General features: G+C 40.5%; 2 protein-coding genes across 2 annotated transcripts in view; one reads left to right on the plus strand and one right to left on the minus strand.

Annotated features, from left to right (window-relative positions):
* Positions 1–15234, plus strand: part of ASMT (acetylserotonin O-methyltransferase) — a 255792-nt gene extending 240558 nt beyond the window's left edge. Inside the window, exon 8 of the mRNA XM_085622161.1 lies at positions 13061–15234. Within this exon, the coding sequence (XP_085478287.1) occupies positions 13061–13272 (212 nt within the window). The 3' untranslated portion in view covers positions 13273–15234. The remainder of the gene's footprint in view (positions 1–13060) is intronic.
* LOC146805006 (acetylserotonin O-methyltransferase-like) overlaps positions 1–19495 on the minus strand; it is a 723771-nt gene that overhangs the window by 4623 nt on the left and 699653 nt on the right. The gene's annotated exons all lie outside the window — the stretch shown is intronic.

Below are 19495 nucleotides of genomic sequence, written 5' to 3' on the forward strand. Positions count from 1 at the left end.
CTTCCTTTGTGGAATTATTTTGGGAAAATACTGTGACCAAGAAATGTCTAAATTCAAATGTATTTAGCTTATTGCCAGCAAATGAAATTGTTTGTGATTAAACTGAACCTAAATGTTTAAATGTCATGAATTTCTGCCTGAAACCAAAGTTAGACTTTAATGATGAACGTCTGATTCAACCCAACCATTTTGTAGATGGACCATATTTGAAAGGTAACAATGACACATTAAGAACAGCACATGCTGTGCTTCATATATATTATGTTGTCAAAGTTTCATGGCTGTCAGCAGTTACCTCAGCCCAAAATTCGAGATTGATTGCCCTTATCACAACATGCAATATAATTTCTCAATTGAGAGTCACTGTTTTCCTGGGAAAGAGAAATGCTAATTCAGTTGCACAATATTGTATCCTGTTAGTCTCAAATGTGTTATTGCAAAAGCTGATGCCCAGGTATAGATTGCCAGTTTCTCTGAAATCAGATCATAATGAGGTCTCAAAGATGATGAGTGCAGAACCACAGACTGGACAAGGAGTGGATTGTAGCTATCTGCCTGAAGTTTCAAGCATAATAAAGCAACACAAAGGCAGCACAGAGTTACACTTTGCAAAAGACTGTGTTTCAGCGTCACCAAAGTTGCTTGAGTATTTACATGCAAATGCACTTGTGAAAACGACTAATGAAAAGACTAGCCATTGTCGTGAAGGTCTGACTGATGTGGAGCGTGCAGTTTCTCACCAGATTGCAGCTGCTACACAAGATCTACATAATGAATGGTGTCAAAACATTGATCTGAGAGATGCTGTGAAATGGAAAGGCCAGTTTCAAATGATCCTGGCAAAGACTGTTGTGAAATTTGGTGGCCTTCCAAATTGGGTGCATGCCTCTCACACACGTATGGTCCTATGTCCCCCTGATAAAACAGCTCCTCTTCAAGAAAAATTGCCAGCAGTGGTCAAAAGTCCACAGAAGAGGGTCAATCAAGCTGTAAGGGAACACACAGAGTTTGAAGCAGCACTAGAAAAAACTGAGGTGGCACTGGAAAAGCAAAAAGTGGAAACTGACTCAGATGAAAGCAGTATCCAAAGGGTGAAAGAGTCACATGCAGCCTCAATAGAAGAAATTAGTGTTGTGGACCTACGAGTGGAGGTAGGAAAAAGCTGGCTGAAAGGGAAACCACAACGTTTGCAGTGGTCCCTTGAAAAATCATTTGCACCCATAGCTGAAACATCTGAATCTGATCAAAGTGAAAATAAAAGTGAAAAGTTTGGATTGGAAAAGTGCAAGGAATTGATGGTGCTCTGTCAGAGTTTTTCAGCACCTGAGTGGTCAAAATGCATGGAAAAAGTAAAGGATGCCACACTGTTTGAGCCACCCTGAAGGCAAGCAGGTGACACGGAGCCAAAATTTGCTGAAACAATAAATGAGAACTGTCAAACTGTTCCAAGAAGCTACTTACAGAAATCTGCACAACAACATTTGAGCTTGGCCATATATGATCTGCTTACAGACCAAATTTGTGTGGCCTTAGAAATAGAGATAACATTGTAATATGCTCAGCTTTTGTAATAACTAGTGATAAACAACATACTAATTTAGTAGGGTTTTCTTTTAGACACCTGTGTACTAAAGATGAGTAGTAATATTTTAGGTAGAGAAAAACATATATTTGACTCAACTAATGATGTGGTTTTTTTTTTAAAACAAATGTAACATGTGAAATTTAGTGTGATAAATTTCGAAATCATTTAAAGTACAATGATCTGATATTTATCAAAAGGGTGAATTGATGGAGCTTAGATTTCACCTATAAAATGTATGCATTATTATATGACAAAAGCTGCAGACATGCATTTTAAAATGGCACGCAGATTGTGGCGCAGGCAAGATCAAAACATAGGGCCTGATCATAATGCTTCAGTTTGAAGGTGCTTTCATGTGAAAACATGCTTAATTAATTGAACAGCCATGCTTATATGTGATTAATCCATATGTAATCTCACTATAGAATGCACATTAATTTAGAAAATGTATTTGTACTTTCAAAATGGCATCATGTATTTTTGCAAGAGTCGAAATGTGCTGAATTGTGTTTCACAGTGTAGAAAACAACGTGATTTTAGTTTGCCTTAGTGGAATAAACTGAAACAGTTTGGAATGTGCTACTTTTTCCCTAGCAACTTTCAATGAACGGGCTCTGAGCTTCCTCCGACCTTCACAATGTTGCATATTTTTATAGCCTGTTTAAACAAAATGACGTATCCAGTCAGCCCATGGGGAGATGATATGTCTTGAAGTTCTGATTGGACCAGCTATTAGGATTGAGCACGTGAACTTTTCCTTGAAATATGGCTTACAAGTGGGAGGAGTGCTCCTTTTTTGCCTTGCTATTTGCCTCTCTCCAGGCCCAGTTTCTGTGCTGGACACAGAGACAGGGAGGGGCTGCATTCTGTGGGGGCTATGGTGCAGCTTGAGACAGAGACACAGACTAGCACAGCGAAGCAGAGGGAGAGCTGAAAGGAACAGAACAGATTTAGATTTTAGGTGCTAAACTGCATCTATTTCTCTTTATGGGATATTTTTGCCATTATTAATTATTGATTAACCTTGTAAGACTTACTCTTTTTCTTAGAAACTCCTTAAGAGTTTTGACTGACAATTTGCGCCACATTTCCCTTCCTATATGTGATGCTTATATGCAGACTGTAATATGTTCTGTATTAATGCTATTTTTCCTATTTTTCAATTCTGTAACCTGAATGATATTTGACTAATGAATAAAGAGTCAGAGAACCTTAACTTTTGACTTAAATAAAACCCTTTAAAATAACTCACCACTCTCATTATTGCCTCTAATATTGTTTGCATTTAATTTTTATATATATGTAAAGTCTCCTGTTTGGTGAAACACGGTCATCAAAAGATCCATCATTTTTCACCCTTTACAGCGGTAAACCATAGGTGATGTGGTTTTGAATAGGGAAATTACCAGGTAATTACCGCTGGATCAAGGGTTTTTGCCCATTCTCTGTGGGTAAATGTGATGGTACATATTGGGAAAGATTCTTATGAAACCTATATTTTTCCTATCAGTGAAAGACTCAAACGTAGCCAAAAAATCAAATGTGATTTTGATATTTCTTGATTATTTATTCTAAAATAAATAAACAACACCTAAAACATGCTTCTAACCCCTGTACCTGTAGACCAAAGACCACAAAACTGAAAAAAGGAAGAAGAAACTATATTTTAGTGACATCCCTAAAGAAACAAAACTTAAGCAGAATAACGTTAGCCCAGTCTTTCTTACTGCTACCTTATATAACAAAGTTACATTGTATTGGCCCCTTCAGGAAGAAATAAAAATGACTCTTTCACTCTCCTTTTCCTTTCTTTGAATGGCATTTAGTTTGTGGTTGTGCTGTTTTTATTTTAGTGTTTATATATTTACACTGGTGGGGGCTATTTTCCTTCTGGTAGGGTTTTATCAGTTAAATAGGTTTAAACCTAAAACCGGACAGCCTATTTATATTCCTCTACGACTATATTGATAGAGTTTTTGAGAGTTACACATCCTACAACTAAGGAATTTACTTTTTATTCAAATGCACATTCTACTTTTTCCAGGATTGATTATCTCTTGACGTTTATGTAGTATGATTACACATTCAACCATTAAAGCTATTACAATTTCAGACCATATTTTTATCTCTTTTCCCTGATACTCAATTAAAATTGTTATCCTAAAACGTGATGGAGAATGAACTCTGACATTGTTTTAAATCCATCAAATTCTGTCAATCTTTCAACTGCCATTAGCAACAACTTTTTACACAATAACCGTGATGACACCTTTCAAGTTAATAACTGGGATGCATTTATGCGAGGCATCACAATATCCCTTATGTCTCATGAAATAAATCCTTTTAATGCTAATCTCTCTATAGTAGAAAAACAATTAGCTGATTTAGAAAGACTTTTTCTCTCTTCACGAGATGATCAATACAAAACTAAACATCAAATATTACGATATGAATATAATACTCCACTAACTTAAAGGGCAGGTTTGGTCATCTCTAAAGACAAATCAAATTACCACTTTAACTCTAATAAATCTGGACTACTCTTAGCCAATTATTTACGTATTAAAAAGATATAACTCCCATACAAGCTACTAAGAAACCTGATGGTAGTTTGCTTCTTAAAACTGAAGAGAAAGCACAATAATCCTTATCCTTCTACTCTTTCCTTTATAACAAGTCTGCAGATTACCCTAATGATACTCTTGATACTTTTCTACAAGGTTGCCATTTACCTCAGATTTCGATTGATGATAGACCCAAATTAGAAAATCCAATTGATATTCAAGAAATCCATTTAGCAATCAAGACACTGAACTCTAACAAAGCTCCTGGCTCCGATGGCCTCTTCGCAGAATTTTAAATAATGTTTTCAAAGTCAACTCTCCCCTAGTCTACTTTCATTGTTTACTGAATTCCATCTACAGCAAATGGCTCTTTTAAAGAAGCCATTATTATTGTTCTTCTGAAATCAGAGAAGGACCCTACTTCGGTTTCCAATTATCGGCCTATCTTTCTCCTTACCCAGGATTGTGCCATTTATACCAAAATTCTAGGTACCAGAATAACACTTTTACTTCTATTAAGCAAGCAGGCCTAATAGGTTTTATGAACGGTAGACTTGCTGCACGTATCACCCGACTTTTGTGTCATATCATATCTTTGGCTGATATAATCCAGTGTGCAGGGGGTATATTAGCATTCTTTTTTTGTAATTTTATATAGCGCAAACTCAACCCAAAGGTTTCAGATTGCATTACATTAGCACCAGTTGCATTACAGATGGACACATTCAATTTTATTGAGGCATGGGGAGATTAAGTGATTCACCAAGAATCACAGGATGCTTGAGCCACCAGCCAGCCTCAAACCTGGTTCCCCAGCGTCAAAGTCAGCTGCTCTAGCCATTAAGCCACATCCACTCCCCATTAGATGCTGAAAAAGCATTTGATAAAATAAATTATCTATTTCTCTTTCGCATATTCGAAGCTTTTCATTTCGGTCCCAATTTTATAAGTTTAAAACATTATATAGTCCCCCATCTGCGACAATCCATATCAATAGTTCCTTTTCCTCTACTTTTAATCTACATTGAAGCACTAGACAAGGTTGTCCATTATCCCCCTTTTGTTTTTAATTGACATTGAACCTCTCTTATGCTTTTTTAGGAATAATACAGACTACACTAGAATTGCTTTAAAAAATACTATTGTCAAAGTTTCAGCATATTCTGACGATGTATTGTTATACGTTAATGATCTAGCTACATCAGTATCTATTATATTACATATTATTCATCAATAGGCTACTATTTCTAGTTATTCTCTAAACATCAACAAATCGGATTTTTTCCCACAAAATATATGATGCACTCCCACTACGATTGCAGCTACACACATTCTATGTAACTTTCCTTCTCTAAAATACCTAAGTATTACGTATTTTCCTTCTATCAAACCTACAATTGAAATCAATTGTTTCAAGATGCTTACCACCACAAAAGCAGCTTAATAAATGGTCAACACTTTACTTCAATTGGTGGGGATGTATTGAAGCAAATAAAATGGTTATTAATCCCTAAATTCTATCCACATTATCTATGTTATCAATTTATTTTCCCTCCACTTTCTTTACTAAAGTACACAAATTATTTTAGAAGTTTATCTGGAATAACAAACCGGCTTTCATTGGCATTAAATAATACAAGTTCCTAAAAAAGATGGTGGGATTGGATTACCTGCGCTTTAAAAATATCATTATGGCTTCCTCATTGCCAAAGCTTGTCATGCTTTCCAGTTATTGGCCTTATACATAATCCTAAATGGCAGTTATTAGAACACATTACCTAATTTACGTGGTTTTGGCACAGGGCAGCAACACAAGGAATCTTGTGGCACTGCCCTGAGTCAAAAGAAAAGGGCAGAAATGCACCGTATCTATTAGATACAGATCATTCCTGTCCTTTTCCCCTGCGTTGGCGCACAATGGGCTGCCTTGCCATGGTGCATGGTGCGTTGAAGGGGTGATTGTTTATGGGCTACAACATATACTTTATGATTGCCCTCCTATTTTTAATTTCTGTACAGAAGAATGTAATATTAATCTACAGATTTTTCAACTTCAAGTTCCTTTATCATTTAATATACATTTTTATAAATCTCATGCTTTTAAAATCCTAATAGCTCCTGCTGAATGTAAGCTTTTTGATTTGCTTATATCTACTGACGTCTAATCAATCAATTAAAATTGGAAAGATGCCAGTTTATTATCTATTAATGCTTGGTGATCCTTGATAACTTTTCTCAAACATGGTCACTATTCACTATTATGTTCTTCTATGCTTGTCTCTACTATTCTGTATACTCAAGGCTCCTATATTAGAAGCTCTAATGCATTAAAATGCCTACAAAATGTTCTGCTTCTATTCAATATAGTAGCCCTAATATGTTTTTATTTTGGTTGTCATCATTAATATACTAATATGATTATGTAGGCGCTACCACCTTAGACGAAGCTGTGTCTAATGCTCGTCAGGTTGGTGCTCGAGAGCCTGCCGATTTGCCTATAATCATCATTTACATATTTCATATTTTAACCTTTTTTACCTGTATCATTGGTGATTTTAATTGCTGATTTGCACATTGACTTGTTGACTTGCACTCTGGTCACGGGGCCGGAAGGGGGAATTATCTACTTTTACCGCCATTTGTAATCACTGCTAGCGGTTAGCGCTCTAGTGTTCTGACAGATTCCGGCATAAATCTCACGCTGGCGCGAACGCGCAGCGCTACCACCTTAGACGAAGCTGTGTCTAATGCTCGTCAGGTTGGTGCTCGAGAACCTGCCAATTTGCCTATAATCATTATTTACATATTTTAACCTTTTTTACCTGTATCATTGGTGATTTTAATTACTGATTTGCTGATTTGCACATTGACTTGTTGACTTGCACTCTGGTCACGGGGCCGGAAGGGGGAATTATCTACTTTTACCGCCATTTGTAATCACTGCTAGCGGTTAGCGCTCTAGTGCTCCGACAGATTCCGGCATAAATCTCACGCTGGCGCGAACGCGCACGGCAGGCGCGCCGCCAGCGCGCCAAAGGCGCGCTAAAGGCAAGCCCGTCTGCGCCTGTCCGCACTAAGTCCGGGCATAGGGCCATCTCCCCTGATTCTCTCCCGTCCACTATTAGAAGATACTCCAGGGAGGAAATGCTGAGCTGGGACCCGAAGGGGGGTAAGGCTAACTGCCCCCGGATTAATCCTGACAGCATTAGTGGCCTGCAGACAGAGCTATGCCAACAATGTGACTACATATGGATTGGGGATAATGTAGGTACTATGGGTTGCAGACCTGATAGTGGCAGACCCGCTTCATCTGAGTACGAACCTTTGAAGCGCCTGCTTCTGAACGCAAGGTCACTAACTAAGCACAGTATGGAATGCGCTCTATTCATGGAAAATCACAATATTAAATTAGCTCTCATTACGGAGTCCTGGACAAATGAAACATCGGGCCCCGATCTTGTTAATGCCATGCCCCCTGGTTTTAGATGTTATACACTTGACAGACCGACCAAAAAAGGAGAGGCCTGGCGGTGTTATATCATGAAATCTTAAAGTCTACCTTTACTAAGGCCTCTAATTCGGCCTGTGAGGCAACATGTATTAACATGCAAATATCAGATCACAATACTTTTAGGGCCATTCTTCTATATCGACCTCCTGGGCCCAAGGGCAAGTTTTTAGATTCTATTGGCACATTATTAGAGGAAGGGCAATGCAACAAATCTCTCACGGTGTTGGGTGACTTTAATTTTCATCTTGAAGACCTGTCCGACACGGATAACATTAGCTTACAGCAGATTTGTAGCGGTGGGGATCTTAAACAATTAGTGACAGATCCCACCCACTTGGCAGGCCATACTCTTGATGGGATTTTTTCAAACAACCACCCCTCTCTTACTTACTCCAAAACAGTCCCTCTTACTTGGACGGATCATAGGGCGGTTCTCTTTGATCTTGAAGTAACTAATCGTAATTTTTCTAAATCCTCCACAAAGGTGTCCACGATCACTAGGGACTGGAAAAATATTGATAAACGAGAACTGGGGAATTTGTTGGAATCATCACGGCCTGCTCTATTATTTAATGTGGAGTCAGACACAAATGCTTATACGAAATGGATAGATTCTGCCTGTCAGAAACTTGCGCCAGGCAAACAATGTATCCTTAAACGGATAGTGCCATCTGCCCCTTGGTACTCGGAAAATCTTAAAAAACAAAAACTTGAATGCAAAAAATTGGAACGTAAGTGGAGGGAAAGATATGATACTCATGATAAAGAGATCTATAAACTATGCCTCTCCAAATACAAAAAACTGGTTTTTGAAACAAAGAAATTATATTTTGGAGATCAAATTAAGAAGGCCGGACCTTCATCTAAGGTTTTGTTTAACACAATTGTTAAACTTACCACTCCCGTTAGCCCTAAAACCGAGAGTAGTCCAGAACTTTGTGAAACTCTGGCTGCTTTTTTCCTACAAAAGGTAGGAAAGATCTTTTCCTCCTTTTCCTCTATATCTTCTGGAGCCGCAAAAGTTGTTTTAACTCAACCACCTGGCGGTAGCATACATACTCCAACATTAGATTGCTTTATTCCCCCAAACCGATCTGAGGTTTTTAAACTACTCTTTGAGATTCGATCCGGCTCCCCTTTGGACCCATGTCCAGTATCTATTTTGCACCAGGTCCCGGAAGTGAGCGTGGAAGTTCTTACCCCACTGTTCGCAGCTATCTGTGACAGTGGGCATTTTCCAAGTGCTTGGAAAATAGCCTCTATCCTCCCCCAACCAATCTAGACCCTTCTGACCCTTGTAATTATAGGCCTATTTCTCGGCTTCCCTTTCCTGGGAAAATACTTGAGAAGGCCATCAATGGGCAACTCAGTTCCTTCCTTCAAGCGAACTCTCTGCTTGATAAGACACAGTTTGGCTTTCGTGCTGAACATAGCACAGAGTCGGCATTGATTAAACCCACTGAGGAGGTCAGGAAAGCCCTAGATCAGGGAGGTGCCGCCATACTTGTTCTACTGGACCTTTCGGCCGCTTTTGATACGGTCCATCATGTGGTTTTGATGGACCGTTTATCTGCGGCCGGGGTTACAGGCAAGGCTTGGGATTTTCTTAGGTCATTTTTGACCAAAAGAACTCAAACAGTAGATTTAGGCAAATATAAATCAAGACCTTTCGCTCTTCCCTGTGGGGTCCCACAAGGGTCCTCACTCAGCCCTACCTTGTTTAACGTGTATGTAGCGCCGCTGGCCGCTGTGATTAGATCATTTGGTTTTCAGCTGACCACATACGCGGACGATACACAAATTGTGTTATATATTAAAAGGGGGGCTGAAACTGAGATTGGATCCAGTTGTCATAATTGTATGCAGGAGATTTCTGCCTGGATGAGTTCGAACTGTTTGAAGCTCAATGCTGACAAAACGGAAGTGATTGTTTTTGGGAACAGCATTAACCGCTGGACTCCAGATTGGTGGCCAGCAGAAATGGGCTCACCCCCACTACCTGTGGTTCGAGCTAAGAACCTGGGAGTGATTATTGACTCCAAACTCTCCTTCCGTGACCAAGTTAGCAGGGTTGTCTCTTCCTGTTTTTTCATTTTAAGAACCCTTCGGAAAATTTAATTCCTCCTCCCTGAAGATAGCATAAAGACAGTCGTCACAGCATTTATTCTATCCCGATTGGACTATTGTAATAGTCTTTACATCAATATCCAGGAGAGACACTTGGCTAGACTACAGATTGTACAGAATGCGGCAGCCAGGCTGATCACAGGGACACCTAGATTTGTCTCTGTGAGAAAGGGTATCAGGACACTCCATTGGCTGCCCGTCAAGCAACGAATTCAGTTTAAAGCACTGTGCGTTGTTTTTAAGGCACTCAGTGGAATTGGTCCTGATTTTCTGAAACGTGCCTTTCAGTGGTATGTTCCTGGAAGAGCCCTGCGCTCGGCTCAGGCTAAACTGGTTACCCTCCCCCGCTTTAACAAAACTAACTGGGGAGGTAGGAGTTTCTGCCATTGCACTGCTAAGGCTTGGAATGGTCTGCCTCCTAAACTCAGGAAGTTCACGGAGCTTCTTTCTTTTAGGAAAGAATTAAAAACATGGCTATTTAACTAAACCTCCTTATCAGCATTATCACAGACCAATCTCAGGTGGATAGCTTACAGCGCCAGGACACCTCTGGGTAACAGAGCGCTATATAAGTCTTTTTAACATAGCATAACATAACATGTAGGTTATGGCTCTCATACCTATTAATAATTTCTCTGTTTTTTACTCCTTACAGTTATGGCACTATTTTTGTATGTTATTCATTACTTGTTCTGCTAAAAACAAAATAACTGGCTTCTTTACTTTGCACAGGTTAATTTCTTTCAAATTGTTATTATTTATCACCCACCTCCCAACTTAGGGATCGATTCCAAAAGGGCACTGAATCCGATTTGGGTTTGCCGAATCCGATCTGCATCCCTTGTTTTCGACCGGCTCATTCCCAGTTCCGAACGACCAAGTACGATGTAACAAAACTATTAGGGCTGGCTGAATCAGTTCCGAAAGGCATTTGGACAGGTCAAGCCTTTCTGGAGCCAATTCGTACGGCTCTATGGACTCGGTTTCTGAATGAGGGATTACTATGACTGATTCGACCAGCCTTTCCGAATCAGTTTGCCTGGAACAAAATGGCTGCCAGAATCGGTATTCGGGGGCCCGTAACAGGCCCCCCTTCACCGGGGCACTCCAAATCAGGCCCCTCTTCCCATTCATGCACAGTGTGGCAGGCACCATTGAGAGCCTAGCACAGGGCTCATATTTTTCCCCAGCCGTCCCTCTATTCAATGAGAGCCTGTGTTCACTTTTGGAACACAGGCCCCTTTGAAGTCAATGGGAGTCCGACCGAATCGGATCTAAATGCATTTGGATACTTGTTCGGTCAGACTCCCCTATCCAAGTCATACTATATGCATTTCGGACCCAATTTGGTCGGCATGCCTTTCTAAAGGGATCGGAATCGGGCCCTTATTCTTTTATCTTTTACATGACAGTACATCTGAAACTGTTTTCATTTCCCATTTCTCTTTAACTTTTTTCGAACAATTTGTATCTTTTATTGCATTTTCATTTTGTTATTTTAACCACTTCATTGAATAGAGTTGTTTTTCTAAGCAAATGTTTCCAACTATGTATCTGTTACCTTTGTAACAACATGGTCTCTGTTTCTCAAAGAAATTAATGTTTCTATAGTCTGAGATTAATTACCTCAAATTGATGTAGATTGACTAATGTGTGGAATGCACAAACAATCTCCAGGTTATATAAACGAAACAAGCAACAGTCTCGGGCTTGTGGAATCGTACACAGTCTAGAATAGGACATGGGAATAAACATCATATTGGTGTAATAGCACTTTTATTTTAGAAAATATGCTTCTTGTGGTGAAACCCATTCCCTACACCCTACCAATGTTGAGGATCTCCTGTTCTCCATCCTGTCCTGGAGGAGGCTTTTATCCTGCCCTTATCAGCACCACAGTGCTGATCTTTTCTCGGGTTGGAAGGAGTCAGAGAGGAGTTCATGAATACCCACAACATTGTGTGCCATTTGTGGGAGTGCACAAACTTGCAGGGGTGCACATAAGCCTTAGAATGCCCATGTTGTCCCTAATGTTGTTCTGTGAGCAGATCTATTCACATGAGTAAATCCTCTTAGGAGTGCAAAACACACTTTCTAGAATCCAAAACGTGGTTTTATGCTTCTAAAACATGGCTATTTGCATGTGTGAGACACGACTACATGCATAAAAAGTTTCATGAGATGATCTCTATTTGTTTCCCTATATATGCATATATATATATACATATTGACCAATAGAAAATGAGGTGCCTAGCATTATTTCCACAATGTTTTGTTAACATTGGTGCTTGGAGTGAAAGGCTGACTCTAACTTGTGGCCTAGCCTCAAACTGGTTAGGCCTTACATAAATGCATTTGATGCCTTTAACCTTTAACCTCAAATAACATTTAGGAAAGAACATTGCATTCTCGGATCTTCAAAACCAGTTGGTATGTACCCTTGGGCATGTCAGAGGTCTATATTGGCTTCTAGGGTGCTGAGGACCTAGTCTGCTTGTTACACACCTTGGGCCTGATTCACAATCATTTGTGCATGAGTAAGTCTAACCTACTCTTGTGGTACCCATAGCTTACTCATGAATTTAAGGAGTAAGCTACAAGTATTCCTGGCTTACACCTGGATTTCAGGAGCACTACAAAATTAAGACACAGCACCAGTGGCATATCTTACTGCAAGCTTTGCATTTTGTAACCAAGATAGCATTTTCGCATCTAAGGTATGATGCTAATTTTGATTCTATACTTCAGTTTTGAAACACGACTTACTGAATATTGTCTAGCCCAATATAGCCTGGAGCATTTATATTCTCTCAAGCTTCCTTCTATGAATCTTATTTATCCAGTAAGAATCCTCATGCTAATGTGACCACTATTATTATAAATGTATGTGATTAAATATAATCAGTACATGTTCAAACAAAAGTTATGACTATTGAATTGTTTCAGCGTTGACCTGGACGTGGCTCAAAAACTCTTAACAAATTAGAATAAATTTTGAAATATTTAAAACCTACTGGAATATTCTTCATTGTAATCAGACTAGAATGCTGATAGAGGCAGCCACTATTAAAAGTCATAGAACTGTTAAGTCCTTTGTGAAATGTGGTAGTTGTTCACTAAATCTATATTTGTTTGTTTTCTTACTTGGCTAGATTTTTCTTTCTTTAATTCATGACACAAGCATTTCAGAAATAATTCACAGTTTATATACTTAAATGGTGCACAAAATATTATATGGGGAAATCCAACTAATACTTATTTTATTTGTGCCAGGTGGTGGAGTGCTCCTGGTGGAAACCATTTTGAATGAAGATAAAAGTGGACCATTGACAGCCCAGTTGTATTCCTTGAATATGCTGGTACAGACAGAAGGCAAAGAGAGGACCGCGCTGGAGTACAATGAGCTTCTGTCCGCAGCTGGGTTTACGAACATTGAAGTTAGGACAACTGGAAAGATCTATGATGCAATATTAGGGAGAAAATGAAATATTCCGTTATTATTCTGTATTACTTTGCTCCTAGTGGGAGATCAGGCACTATATCCTAAATGTCAGAATTTAAATATTATATGTCATATCATTTAATATAGGTAAACTCTGCCCCATCTTATTGCTTGCTAATTTATTAAATTGTGTTTAAATTTGAAAATAATGATAACGCGGTCCAACTAACAACCAAAAGTGGAAAACTAAATATAACATTTTATACAATGAGACCATCATGTTGAGTCTCCTCATACTCCCATCATATTTTATGAACGTGTGACTTTATATGATATGAAACAGTGTTCTAATTGGGGAATTGACATTCTGTGAAACTGAGGTAGGATGATTTTCAAATCTAATATATAACTGATTTGCTTAGTAACCTTGAATTGAAATATAAAGTAAAATTAGTGTAAGACAGTTTCAGTTGCCACAAATGCATATAGCCATGTAAGATATGTTATTAGTTATGAAGGAACATGAGTGTTATTGCCGGTAATTCCCCCTCTCCTCCCTCCTCTCAACTTCCTAATATGTTACACAATTTTTCCAGTGTGGCAAAGTGTGCAAAGGACCCATGTCTGGTCATACCCATCACACTTATGGCATTGTACTAAGGAAAACATAAATGAGTTGGGTAGAATACTTGCAAAAAATCTCTGATCTCCATCTATAGTAGCATTGTGGGTCTTGAATACGTCACAAGTGATCACCAGCACCTGAGATTAATTGTAGCATTCCTTCCTACACATTGTTGTTTGCAGTAATAGACATCCTAAGTGTCAGGGCATAACCCAGACATATGTACTGTGATCACTGCGGCACAGGAATCAAACTATAATTCACTGATAATTCCCAAGTAGGCTGACACCGATCTGGATTTGCTTGTGTTCCTATCTGGAAGGCACCTGGTCTGACAGTTTGGGCTAGACCTTTCTTATTGGAACAGGAACAAGACTGATTTGTATATGACTAGACTCTGCCTATGGTGGTATAGTGGGCTAAAAGCACTAGTCTGAAATGTGATCGCCAGTGGCTAAAATTAGTTCAAGAATTCCTGTAATTGTGTTGTTGTTTGTTGCTGTCATTAAAGACACACAAATAGGAGAAAGAGAAGCAGTGTCATAGGTCCTCCATACCCAACAGTGGCAGCCTGGCCCCCCTAAAGGAGTTCCCAGCTTCCTGCCATACAGAAACGGAGGCCAGGAAAGTCAGAAAACAAGAAAAAACAAAACAAAGAAAAGTAATTCTAGAGACATGTCTACATGTCTCTGTCCAGCCAGAATCTGGTGGAACTATCTGCAAGGATGCAGGAAAAGCTGTGGATGAATTCTGGCTTTATTGCTCTTTGTATTTGACAGGGGACTGGGGAGGATTGGTAGGAGGGATTCTGATTTCTTTAACTAGTTCATATTGTACCTAGAGGAGGCTAACACATCTCACTTGGCATGTAATGTAAAGGGGAAGGATGGAAAAGTGCTAACAATCCTCCATTGTTTGCTATTAACATCTGTCATACAGTCACAAGTACAAATTGAAGGAATATTGGATTCTCTCAGCATGAGCAATCAACTGACTGAGGAAAATAGTCGCCCATTTTTGTTGTACAGCACTCACATGTATAGCTTAATTAAACTGACTCAGGAATCAAATGGTGGAAAAAATTCATAGATTTGTAGCACCAACCCTTGAAGTCCTCCACAGCACCTACTATTTCTCACACTGCTCTCCATTGCACAATTTACCCTCTCAGCATGGTGATTAACTTCTGTCAGACACGCACTCTGTGCCCACTCAATAAATTATCAGAATGGTAGTATTAGAAATTATATAATTAGGGGACACTTAATAATTGCAAGAGAGAAAGCACAAATGAGAAGGCCTAGTTTTATAGTTGCATGAATTTGAGCGGTGTCGATGGTGAAGCTAATGATTATCTGGAGTTATGAGCATAGAGAATAAACTGGGGTTAAATAAATTAAATTCACCATGTACTTCCTATGTGCACCTTTGTCATTACTTTGTATTGTGCAAATAATGCTGATTTTAAGGCAAGATAGGAGGCCAGCATTATGCATTATGCCTTTATTTGCCACTTCCAATAGAGTGACCAACTGGCTTGGGTACAAATTCAGGACAGTGAGTGCAAAAATTCAGGACAAATGGTCAAAATTCAGGACATAAATTCAGGACAAAAGGTCAGAATTCAGGACAAGAATTCAGTACGTTTTGCTTAAACATCAGAGGAAGTCGTGCAATAGTGTATAAGTAAATAGACAACCAGCACAAGCACAAGTCAAAATAGTTTTATATTAGGTTCACTCACTGCATCGGTTGTGTATGTAAGTGAAACTTGAACACCTGCGTTTGCATATTCAAACAAAATAAAAAGTGCAGAAAAAGATCAAAGCTGAAGGCTTCTCAGATCTTACATGCCCCCTCTCCCCCACTGAAAAAAAACACCCGATCCGAAATGCTGTCACTGGGCAGAGAGGCCCATTATCATTCTGTATGTGATAATTAAGCCAACATACAGAATGATAATGGGCCTGATAGCAGTCTGTGCCAGGTCGGGAAGGCGCTGCTGCAGGCCACAGATCAAAGCAGGGGTGTGAGCTGGCCCCTGCAGTGAGAGTTACAGGCTGCTTGCAGGGGGCAGCTCACGCCAATGTCTGACATTACGGACAAAAAACTTAGTGGAAGAAACCCTTCCGGACAACGGACAAGAGGTCCAAAATACGGGCAGTCCGTGAAATTTACGGACGGTTGGTCACCCTAACTTCCAAGCAGCCTTCAAAGAGCCTCAAATAGAACTTTAACAACCAAACAATAAAATAGAACTCCACAGTACAATAAAAAGATCTCTGTCACCCATATTCTTCAGTTTTTAGGTCTCGACTGACCCAGCGCTTGCGCTGGTCTGGCAAGACTTTAAGTAAGGACTTCAAAAAATGCTACCGCCGGCCACAGCTTGCAGTGCATGTGTGCGCGCTTGAGCAGAGGCACCATATGGCGTGATTGCTGCTGCTCGCGCACCACTCACGCACATGCACTGCAAGCTGTGGCCGGCGGTAGCATTTTTCCCCCGCGATCACTTTCACTTTGGCCCCGCAGTTAACTTCCTTGTTTCCTTACCCTTCCATTTTATACAGCGCGGCCCTCTGCTGCACCTCACTCTTTCATACCCATGTGCCCTCCTTTTTTCCTGCACTGCACCCTCCCTCCTTATCATTCCTGCACCCCAATAACTTAACCCTCCCTTCATTGTGTTCCTTCTGGAGTCCCTGCCTTTCAGATCTATGTCTCACTCTATAGCATAGCCCGAAACAATTCACATGCACCATTCACTACCTCTTCGGTGCACTGTCCTTTGCATGTGCCATGCAGCACCCCCAGACATTTACTCCAGTACATCTACTCCTCTAAACATGTCTGCCTATGCACCATCTCCCTCCCATGACACTTTCTGTCCCCAACACATTTCTTCTTCAGTAACCCACATCTTAATCTCTACCCCTCTACAACTTTCTGTACAGCTTAGTTTATAAACCCTTTCTTTGACTTTTCTACACCCTACATATTTCCCTACACTGCTTCACCTTCCAGCCCACTGCCCATTTACGTATCTACAACCCTTCTCCATACGATGCCACCTTTGCCTTCACCTCCCCTACACGTGACCCATGTATAGTGTCAACCCCTACTCATGGTTAGCTCTTCTACTCACCCTCTACAATGGCACACTCCAATCTTTTTTATTTTATTTTATTGCAGATTTATATAGCGCGAACTCGACCTGAAGGAAGCACTTTACATGAGCACCAGTTACGTTTTGTCCTTTATATTGCCCCGCTACACCCTTCTCCTTCCTTTCTCAGCATTGTCTCATCTACATATTCTCTTTATCTCCCCCCTTTCATTGCATAGATCTCTTTTTGCAGCCTCTCCTGCACATTTCCCATTCTGTACCCCTTTTATCCTACAGGCTTCCCCTTGTAAACATTCTTCGCCTGTTCCACAGCGTGCATGGCAAGCTCTGCCCTCTTTTCTGACAGCTGAGGCCGCTCCCTCTGGCTCGCGTGTCTGTGGGGAGGCCCTGGGGTGTCAAGGGCTGGCCCACACGGCCTCACTGACTGAAAGCCCATCACACAGCTTTTCTGTACACCCCCGAATGCCTGGAACGCTTTGCCAGCTAGCCCGAGGGCAATCACTGATTACGATGCTTCCAGAAAGTCTCCGTAAAACCATCTATTCACTTCCCTGTTTCGTAATGTTAGCGGGTGAATTATGTCACAATTCCGGTCGATTTTTAGCGCCAAGAGAAGGCTGGTTGGTAACATAGTACTGACACATCTTTGTATACGTAAACTACCACACAACGCACACGTATCCTCTCTCTACTAACGCGGAGAAGCACACTTACAGGCACAACTGCATAGACTGACACCGGCTAACACACTTGACACACCAAGGCTTCAACATGAACATATGCAAACAATCGCACTGGCACATTGCCTAATGCATGCACATACTAACAGCAACACATACACCAATTCATAAACACATACCGGCCCACGAATACATACATTGACGAGCTGATTGAGATACACACGCTAACAAGCATATACACGTACCAGCGGACACACTAACTTACATGCAATAAAAAAATAACACCCATAGCACAATTCCGCACCCACAATGACAGAAACATTGAACTGCACGCACTAAGGCAAACACACACAGACATTGACGCACACACAACCTAGAGCTGATACAGACTGGCAACGAGTGTCCATGTACAAACTGACACATGGGACAAAACCAATACATACGCACTGCCAAAAAGAAAGACTCCTTCCCACAGGCACATATACACACAGACATGAACATTCATACATGTACAAAAGCCATAAGATGCCCACAAACACCAGCAAGAACATGCTCTACTTAAAGTGAATCAAATTGCTTGAAGGCCAGATCTGCACAAAAAAAGGACTGTCAACCAGCAGAGTAACTAGACAAACATTTTTTGAGGAATGGGGAGCTCAGCTAACCAGGGGTGTAACAAAACCTGATGAGGCCCCCCTGCAAAGTACATGGAGGGCCCCCCCACTCAGGGCTGACTGAGCTATGAAGTGGCAAGAAAGAGGCATGTAAAAACTGAATGCACGGGCTTAGAAATGTACTGTTTTTTTTGTCAATCTTTACTTACTCTCTAAAAGTAGTATAGAAATTCTCATTAGTGTAGACTTCACCAGCCACTGTGTTATGTTTTTAATCCTGAGTCTTCACAACCACACGCTCACACACAACCACACACATGCAACCACAACCACACTAACACAACCACAAGCACACACAACCACACACACAACTATACACACACAACCACTCACACACAACCACACACACACACAACCACATACACATACAACCACACAACCACACACACAACCACACACACACACACAACCACACACACACAATAACACAAACGCACATCACACACACAACCACATACAACCACAACTACACACACAACCACAACAACACACAAAAACACAAAACCACAACTACACACACAACCAAAACAACACACAACCACAATCACACAACCACACACAACCACACACACATACAACCACAGCCACACTCACAACCACAAATACACACACAAAACCACAAACAAACACAACCACTCACACACATAACCACACACAACCACAACCACATACAACCAAAGCCACACACACACAACCACACACACAACCAAACACAACCACACCCACACACAACCACAAACACACAACAACACACACATAACCAAACACACACACAACCACACACACAAACAACCACACACACACAATGACACACGCACGCAACTACACACACACAACCACACACACACACACACACAACCACAACCACACAAACAATTACAACCACACACATACAACCACACACACACAACCACACACAACCACACACACAACCACACACACACAACTACAACCACACACACACAACCACACACACACACAACCACACAAGCACACAACCACACACACATACACAACCCACACACACAATCACAAACAGTTTTTGGGCTGTCAGCATAAATACACTGTCACCAAACACGATGAACACCTCAGGAAAGTTTGGGAAGTCACCCCCAACTTTGAAACCACTTGCTGTTGCAGAGTGTGTGCTGTACACATGG

Source organism: Triturus cristatus, chromosome 8, assembly GCF_964204655.1.
Source record: "Triturus cristatus chromosome 8, aTriCri1.1, whole genome shotgun sequence".
Lineage (NCBI taxonomy): Eukaryota > Metazoa > Chordata > Amphibia > Caudata > Salamandridae > Triturus > Triturus cristatus.